The sequence below is a fragment of the Cydia strobilella genome, chromosome 22, assembly GCF_947568885.1.
Source record: "Cydia strobilella chromosome 22, ilCydStro3.1, whole genome shotgun sequence".
In the NCBI taxonomy this organism is placed as follows: Eukaryota; Metazoa; Arthropoda; class Insecta; order Lepidoptera; family Tortricidae; genus Cydia; species Cydia strobilella.
The window spans coordinates 9950593-9960135 of NC_086062.1; the positions used below are offsets into that span (position 1 = coordinate 9950593).

Sequence of the window (9543 nt, forward strand, 5' to 3'; positions counted from 1 at the left end):
GAGACTGTATGTCTGGTCATAATAATCTTCAGCGAAAAACTTTAGGAAACTGCAGTAATTAAAAAAATAAAATTGTTTATTAAAATATGAAAATCAGTAGAAAAAGGCGCGAAATTCTAATTTTATATGGGACGATATCCCTTCGCGCCTACTTTTTTTAAATTAGCCGCCTTTTTCTTCTGACAAGATTTGCTTGACTAACTATATTAAATAACAATTAAAGTAAAATAAGCAATTTTAATCTTACATTTTACTTTATTTACATGAATAATACCTAATAACTTTAAAAACACATTGTGTCGTAATAATGTCCTGTAACTGTGGTTGTACTTACGTCTTTTTACTATGAAGGGAAGACTTTTTGCTGTTTCGGAGCGATTATTTTCGAAAATATTAACTTTATCAAAAAATGTTTGTTTAAGACCTCTATTCGTTTTGAAAAACCTATCCAACGATACCCCACACTATAGGGTTTAAGCGAAAAAAAATTACACCCCCAATTTACGTTTAGGGGAGGGGGGAGGTACCCTACAAAAACTTTATAGATTAAAATCTGAAAACTTTTACTAATAAAATAAAATTGTTACTGTCGGATTTGTTGATTATATATCCATACCAAATTTCAGCTTTCTATCACTACCCAGGTAGCAAAATGACGTCAGAGACGTCATAGTGACGGCATTATTACGTCATAATGACGTCGCTGACGTCATAATGACGTAAAAATGCTACTGGGGTAAGGATCACAGAGCAATGCCTCGGACAGACGGAAAAACACACAGACGGACATGGCGAAACTATAAGGGGTTCCTAGTTGACTACGGAACCCTAAAAAGAAACTGATTTGACTTGTAGGAAACTATTGCAACATTAATAATGCTCATTAAGTTATCATTTCAGTGGCGTGCCGGTAAAGAATGCAGCCTTGTATAGGATCCAGATTTCCATAATTGTATGGAAAAATGATTGCAAGATTCGTTTATGGCTGACAATTGAAGTAATTTTGTCACAATGAAGATATTTATAAACTTAGGTGACCTAAGTGGTAGATAATGACCGGTGTAGGTTTGGCAATAAAGCGAATTAGGAGTACTTGCCGCTAGAAGTTAAGACTGCGCTTGGAAAAATCTACTTACTTTATTTTTAAGGTTACGTACCCAAGGGGTAAAAACGGGACACTATTACTAAGGCCGGATTTAGACTTGTAAGTTTCTAACGTAAAACTGTTGTAAGTAACTTACGAATTCGTTTACCCCTAAAAATAAAATTACAGTTAGTGACACTTACAAAAGTTCTGAGATTTACTTACGTAAATTAAAACAAGCCCATTTACACACATTTACACCATGCCAGCTGGGGAGTGGGGACAGTGTAGCAGATGGGAATGATTCATATGAATGGACCTATCTGTGCCCGGCGGGGACAAATGGGAACACACCGATTTCTGGGACAAAAGCTATCCATACGTTAATCAAACCCATTGATCGCGCTTATCGTGTTGATAAAAGGATAAAATAAATTGTAGAAAACAATAACTTTATTAACAGGAACGTAGGTACATTTAAATTAATTAGGTATGTACCTAAGATACTAGATGGGCTTTTTCAGATAAACGTGTAGGTAGTACCATTAACTTTTTTTTAACCATCCATTTTTGGGTTATTTTTACTCAGAATCACGAGGACTATCGATTTAAAAAGGAAAAAAGTGCCCGAAGCATATTGACAGTTTTGTGACGCACTTTCAAATATATTTTGTATGTGTACCTACCTACGTGACACTCGAAATTAGTATAAAAAAACGAGCCAAGTGCGAGTCGGACTCGCGTTCCAAGGATTGATGATCCAATTTAAACAATGTATTTTTTATGTTAAACGTAAATCCGTAGGGGTCAGATCAAAGACTAAGTAATTAAGCCCGACTCACGCTTGACTGCATATTTCTAATAGGTTTTTCTGTGATCTATGGGTAAAGAGTTATTTTGTATATTTTTTTTTTCAAAATTTTAGACCTAGTAGTTTCGGAGATAAAGGGGGGATGGTATTTTTTTGCCTATTTTCTTGAATAACTTCTAAACTAATTATCCTAAAATTATAAAAAATATAATATATATTTGAGATTCATACAATGAGTTCTTTCATTTGATATGTAACACGATGTAGTTTGAAAAACTTTTTTTTTAATTTTCTCATTAACCCCCCCCCAAGTGGCCCCCATGTTTTAAATTAATTTGTTTACGTTACATGTCCGTCTTTGGGTCACAAACTTACATATGTGTACCAAATTTCAACTTAATTGTTTTAATAGTTTCGGAGATAATAGGCTGTGACAGACGGACAGACAGACAGACGCACGAGTGATTCTATAAGGGCTCCGTTTTTTTCTTTTTGAGGTACGGAACCCTAAAAACTGGGGACACTTTTTTCTTTGTTTTAATCAATAGTTCTCGTTATTCAGTCGAAATAACCAAAGAGTTGTTTGTTTTTCAAAAAAAGTAAATGCTACACTTTTTCCAGAAAACCCCCATTTACTACTAGAATCATTAACATTGATACTCGAAATCGTAATCATTCAGTTCTTAAGCATAGTAGTATTTTCATCATCATCTCTGCGAACTTTCTTGTCATTGAGGAACCGTCCGTGGTTAAAGTAGTCTTCAATCTCTTGCAGAGTTCTATCCTTAGTTTCTGGAAGGATGAAATAAAGTACTACTAGAGAGAGTCCCATGGCTACGCCGAAGATAGCAAAAGTTCCGTACACTTTTACACTATCTAGCATCGCAGGAGTGATCTTCAAAGCGACCATGAGACAGATAGCCAGGGTCAACCCTGACATTGCCGATCCTGCCCCTCTATGGGCTACTGGGAACACCTCTCCAAGCAACGCTAGAGGTATAGGAGTACACCCCAAGTTTGCCAATAAAAAGTACAGCATAAACATCGACACAGGCAGCCAAGCTCGGTCCTTCGATATCACGTCTGCAGCACTCAGGTAAAGGTAGGTACAGATGACCATTAACACGGCTAACGATGCTCCGCCTGTGACAAACAGCAAGGTACGTCTCTTTAGCATGCGAACCAGCGCTGACGAGAACGTGGAGCTGAATGTCGTTATCAGATCTATGATTAACGTGTAGTAGAATGTTCTAGACTTATCTCCAGAGATTTCTTCGATGATCTGTAATGCGTAGGCCGGGAAAATGTGCCTTCCACAAGTCTCTAGCAAAATACCAGCAAAGAGTATTATGAGCAGAGGTTTCTGAAAATCCTTTCTAGTGAACTTCTGCAAAAAGATTACCACGTGTCTTTGGACGCTGGATTTCTCTTGTATTTCAGAAAGCCTCTGCTTTTGAGCTATGGCCATACTATCGTACTCGTTTCTAGAGTTTTGGTCGTTACCTCGCAGCCACAACCAAGCCTTCTCACTCTTATCAAACTTAAATCTAGCAGCCAACCACGTCGGACTTTCTGGCCAAGTGCAGACAATCCCGAAAGCAATTATATGTGGCACTAGTCCGAAAATTGCAACTGTTCTCCAAGTGTAAAAATGACCTACAATGTGAACAAGAGTATTGCCGACGCAGACGGCCGCAGTCTTGAGGTTTAGGAACATGCCCCGGAGCTGTGGGCTGGTGTACTCTCCTATGATGACGGCTCCTAAAGTGACGCTGGCTCCGGCGGTGATGCCTCCGAGGATCCTGCCAGCCATGAGCATGGTCACGTCCGTGGCGAAGTAGATGAGGAGCCAGCCCAACGTGCCTGGTAGAATGACCAGAGCCTGTGAGATCTTCCGGCCCCACAGCTCCATGAAGAAAGCGGAGATCAGGAAACCGGGGAAGCTCGCCAGGCCCACCACAGAAGCTAGAATGAAGAAATTGATGTTAAAATCAGGTAGGTTTGATAATTTAGTATAAATTACTGGGCGCCTAGACAAATCGAAACTTATATAATGTGTGTATTATTCACGTGAGGTTTCGTAGCATCTGTCATCCTGATACCAACATTTTTAGGGTTCCGTAGTCAACTAAAGGAACCCTTTTAGTTTCACCATGTCCGTCCGTTCGTCCGTTTGCGGCTTTGCTCCGTGATCGTTAGTGCTAGAAAGCTGCAATTTGGCATGGATACATAAATCATGCATGGCGACAAAACCGTAAAACAAAATTATTTCAGAAAACCGGTTTTTCGGTTTTTGTGAAATAACAAAACGACATGCTCTTTGCAATTTTTACAAGCTTTTATTTAACTTGCAATGTACCTATGTATGTAACTATGTATGTCAAATCTTGCAAGTTAAATTTGACCCACTTCCCGACTTCCAATGAAGCTGAAAATATGTTGCATACAGCTTTTTTAATGGAAACTTTCGAAACCCCTTTGGACTGCGATTCAATTGCCGATTTACACTTGTATTTTTGTAGCTTTACAAAACCTGACTCAGGTTACCTACCGATTAAGAACTGCGTAGCAGAAGAATACATACCAAGCCAAGACATAGTTTCCAAGTCAGTCTTCATGGTGGAATCATCAGCCTTTAGCCCTGGCAGCATGACAGCCGGGAAACTAAGGACCATGCCTTGCCCCAACATGTTTAGAAGTACGCCTGACACCGCCCATGACTTGAACAGAAAGGGTGCTTATTTTAACACTTCACTTGTTTTTAACCTGCTTATAATAGACCTAGTTAAGAAGTTAAGATAAATTGTATTTGTATTCAAGAAGTTCAAAATAATATTTGGTTATTTGTTTATGTTTATGTTTTACAAAGGAGCAAAGTTGAATCCCTCATGTTAATTTTGATACCCGTGGAAGCGAAAGATTCCATAATTGAATCACAAGCTGAGCAAATGATTGGTTGATTAAAAATACAAAAACCGGCCAGTTGCGAGTCGGACTCGCGCACTGAGGGTTCCGTACTTTTTAGTATTTGTTGTTATAGCGGCAACAGAAATACTTCATCTGTGAAAATTTCAACTGTCTAGCTATCACGGTTCATAAGATACAGCCTGGTGACAGACAGACAGACGGACAGCGGAGTCTTAGTAATAGGGTCTCGTTTTTACCCTTTGGGTACGGAACCCTTAAAACTATAAATATGCCTCTAGATGTAAGGAATTCTTTACAATTCCTCAAGAATTGGAACTGGATTTTGACAAAAATGGGACCAATCTGGAACAATATTATACTTTTAAACAAAACAATATTTTTTCAAAAATCAAATAGAATTCCGTCATTCCTGAACCTGAGGTACCATACCTACACAAAAATAAGCTTGAGTTTGATAACCTACTCCTTTTTTTTTTTTTTATGAAATAGGAGGCAAACGAGCAGACGGATCACCTGATGCTAAGCGATTACCGCCGCCCATGGACACCCGCAACACCAGAGGGGTTGTAAGTGCGTTGCCGGCCTTTAAGATGGGAATACGCTCTTTTCTTGAAGGTTTGAAGGTCATATCGGTTATATAGTATATGATAACCTACTACTTGATTGGGATAGGTTGTACATAGCTTGGTTTTTCAGGGTAGTTTGTTAAAAAAATGTAGTATAGACGCGCCACGGTACTTTTGGACTCGAAAAATTAACGAAGAAGGTCCCTTGCATTTTTTTTTTGGAAATTATTCGAAATGGTGGAGTTATGAAGTCTCACAGAGCCACTAGTGTATTAATTATTAATTTTAGTAACTAACACTTAGTAGTTTAAGAAAAACCAAAAATGATTGGACTACTATTAAAAGAATTGTATATTGTGTGTTTAATTTAGTTTAGGCATGACACCATATGAAGGGTATTTAGATAACTACGGTTACACTCACTAGTATTTTTAGTCGCTTTTGACGACATGTTTGATATATGTCTCACGATAGTTTAATTTCGATCATATGAAGGGTACACAGAGAGATCATGTCTAGTGACTGCAATTACAAATATAACACCTTTTTTCTCACTTTAAAAACACATATACACGAAAATAATATGGTTAATGTAGGTAATTAATTCCTTTCAAACCGCGATAACTCAAAATGTTGTCACATATACTAGATAATGTTCTTTCCGCATACCCTTCATATGGTATACTGGTATTTCGCGATATTACAGGCCTGCAATTTCCATGTTTCTACAGAAATGCGCATTACGATTTAGGTATATCTACTCTTAACAAACGATTTCTGTTTTCTTTTTTATGTGCAATAACAAAAAAAAATTTATCCTTTAACTGAATTGAATTTATGCTATGCTAACCTGTTTCACCGCTGGTGAAAACATCCCCAAATCTGATGAACATCCACGAAAAACTCGCGTCTCCGTTCCAAGACAGAATGCCTAATTCATCACCAGAGCCGTTTACGGTTGGAATATAAACATGGTGAGATAATATAGATAATAGTTTATTGTCTTAAGCCTTCAATTACACCTTGTTTCAACGCGGGTTGAATCGCACTGCGCTAATTCAGATGACATTCTTTACTTAAGGGGCTTCCTGGTCCTAATGACCTTCGATTTGTATTGTTCTTCTTTGTATCGCTTATCCGTTTAAGAATTACGATCTTAAGCGAAATAATAACGACGACCGGTCTGGCCTAGTGGGTAGTGACCCTGCCTGTGAAGCCGATGGTCCTGGGTTCGATTCCCGGTAAGGGCATTTATTTGTGTGATGAGCACAGATATTTGTTCCTGAGTCATGAGTATTTAAGTAATTATATATTATATATATCGTTGTCTGAGTACCCTGTACCCATAACACAAACCTCCTTGAGCTTACCGTGGGACTTAGTCAATCTGTGTAAGAATGTCCTATAAATTTATTTATTTATTTATCAAATAAGTAGGTACATATTAAATCACATTTACAATCGGGTCTATCGCGAATCTATTTTGTTACTTTTATTTACTTATTTGTAAATGTGATTTGATGTGTTCAAAACGCAAAAGTTTTAAATGTAATAGAAATAATTTCAAAATTCTCATCAAACTTTATTAATCATACATTTTGTGCAAATAACTTTATAATCTCTTGTCTGCGTGTGATAAGGAACCCGACTGAATTATTTGTCATCTTTTTGCATCCGAGGTTTAAAGTTAAACTCGTGATTTTTAACAACCACACACATAAAAGGTTAATCTTTATAGATAACATTTTTTTTTGTTCATAAACAACATTTTAATATGGAAAATACCTATTTCTTATTAATTGAAAAAATCATGAAAAGAAAATTTTTTTTTTTTACAATATCGGTTTAGTGCCAATTAATATAAATCATAACCGTTTATCTGAATTTGAATCTGATGTATCAACGGAGGAATATTAAATCAAAACTTGACAAATCGGTGTCTCGTATGAAGCCCCATAAGGGAAATTGGAAATAAATTGGTGCCTACAAAAGTGTTAATTATTTAACAAGATTCCTCATTATCTGCTACAATTTAAAAAAACCGGTCAAGTGCGAGTTCGTTTAACTCGCGCACCGAGGGTTCCGTACAAACTTTCAATTTTCTCATATAAACAGAATCACGAAAGACTTGACCAGAAGTATACTAAGCGTAATTGTGTACAGCGGCAGCGCTATCTATCGGCAAATCGGCCAACTAATTTCTGCGACCTGTATGTTGGTTTTTCAAGGTTACTTAATTATTTATCATTTGAACCGATTTCAACAATTTTTAATTTATTTGAAAGAAGGTATTTTTAGTGTAATCTCATAGACATCAAGTATAACAAACACCCGTAAATGGGCTTCAATTGCAAATTATATTAGAAAAAGTTTTTGGATAATTACAAAAAAAATAAGTTTTTAAGAAGAGGTGTGATTATATTTTTCCTGTAATATTTATGATAATGTTATTATTATCGCACTTAAACTATCGTGAGACATATTTCAAAATATTTAGATCAGTACGTGCCTGAGGAAGGATTCCCAAAGAATCCGAAACATGTCGCCAAAAGCGACTAAAAATAATAGTGAGTTTACCAACGAAAATTTCAAAACTTATTAAAAACTAACGACACAAGCTATGTATACTAAGAATCATATTTATGATGATATAGGATATAGGATATAATATTGTTTTTCTTTATGTTATTCTCGAACTCCCCATCGGCACACAAACCTCCATAAGGTTTTGCCTACGATGGGTCTTGTAATGATCTAAAACACTGTAATTTGCTTCCTTATTCAATAAATTAAAAAAAAAAAAATTTCGTTGGTAAACTTAGGAAATAAGGGGGGGGGGGAAGGTATTTTTTTCACATTTTCCTTCATAAGTAAATTTTTTTTACTATAAAAAACAATTAAAATTGTTTTGTAATGTTTAATTCGAGCTCTTTCAAGTTATATCCCACTCGACCTAGTAACTAGACTGACTTTTTGCCCCTTTTTGAATAAAAATTAAATAAAAAAATTACACTTCCAATGTGTTAAGGTTAGCGCTGTTCATAACTCTATTCCAAATTTCAAATCTATAGCTTCAGTAGTTCTCGAGATATTTAGCAATGTGACAGACAGACAGACAGACAGACAGACAGTCTCACCAAGGGTTCCTCCAGAGCGTAAAGAGATGATGTTCGGGATAATAATAACTGTTTTATGTAAGGACATAAAACTACTGGGGTTCAAACTATCTCTATACCAAGTATCAACTAAATCGGTTTCAACTAGGGAATGCAAACAGGTTTTTATTATTTGTATAAAATTTCGGTTAATAACCGGTTATTAACCGGTTTTTCCATACAATTAAAAACCGGTTTGTATTCCTTTTAACTAAGTTTCAATTCAAGAGGTAACAGAGAGACACATACAGTATTAGTATGGATAAGAAATTATTTGTATTTGGATTAAACTGTCGCGTTTTAATTATTAGATTGTCTTATTTGCGAACGGTATCACAGGATAAACAGCGATTAACTATAATTGCAAGCGGAAAACAGTAAATACAGGAACTGCTCAGATTGCAAGTTTTAGTGTTTTTCATTTCTCATGGTCTGAAAGAGGGTCATTGTTGTTCTAAAAGGTGTGCAGAAAATGATACGTGTCTGCACTAGAGCATTTTACGTTCGAAGTACGTTTTTTTTTAATTTTTTTACGATAAACAATTAAATTTTGAGTTTAAATGGATTTGTGATACAATTTCCATTCTGAAATTTGACTCCCCATTCCATAAATAACGATACTCTTTCCTAAATTGTTAATTGAAAGTACCCTCAAGAAATACTGTAAAATGTATACTTAGTCATGTTTAAAAAAAACACATGCATTTTACTTTCTTCGCATTCGAAATGAAAAGTACAGTGTTTAACTCGGGTGAAAGGCATCATTTCATCACTTGGTTAACAATCTACTATTGCATATTTTTTTATTTTTCGTAACTTTGTTGTATTCTGATCCCCGATCATTCTCCGACACAGTAGTTGAGTTGACAGTTGACAGTGGTATAATATAAAACCTATATCTACATTTGTGTGTAATGTTTTATATAAAAAACGTTTAATATGAATTGGTTTTATCAGTTGGTATAAATATGGTTGTCTGTAAAGTCGGTTTAAGGACGA

General features: G+C 35.9%; 1 protein-coding gene across 1 annotated transcript; it reads right to left on the reverse strand.

Annotated features, from left to right (window-relative positions):
* Positions 1–1519: 1519 nt before the first annotated feature.
* LOC134751419 (facilitated trehalose transporter Tret1-like) lies at positions 1520–6410 on the reverse strand. Its single transcript, XM_063686822.1, has 3 exons — positions 6240–6410; positions 4480–4615; positions 1520–3860 (listed from the first exon to the last, which is right to left on the reverse strand). Exons 1-3 carry the CDS (start codon positions 6261–6263, stop codon positions 2572–2574), a joined length of 1449 nt encoding a protein of 482 aa, XP_063542892.1. The 5' UTR covers positions 6264–6410; the 3' UTR covers positions 1520–2571.
* Between the last annotated feature and the right edge of the window lie 3133 nt (positions 6411–9543).

Excerpts from the sequence above, each read along its gene's own strand:
- LOC134751419 (XM_063686822.1), bottom strand. The coding sequence starts at position 6,263 with ATGTTTTCACCAGCGGTGAAACAG. Across the intron at positions 4,616-6,239 it reads TTTCACCAGCGGTGAAACAG|TCATGGGCGGTGTCAGGCGT; the intron begins GTTAGCATAGCA and ends TTTCTGTTCAAG. Across the intron at positions 3,861-4,479 it reads GGAAACTATGTCTTGGCTTG|CTTCTGTGGTGGGCCTGGCG; the intron begins GTATGTATTCTT and ends TCTTCATTCTAG.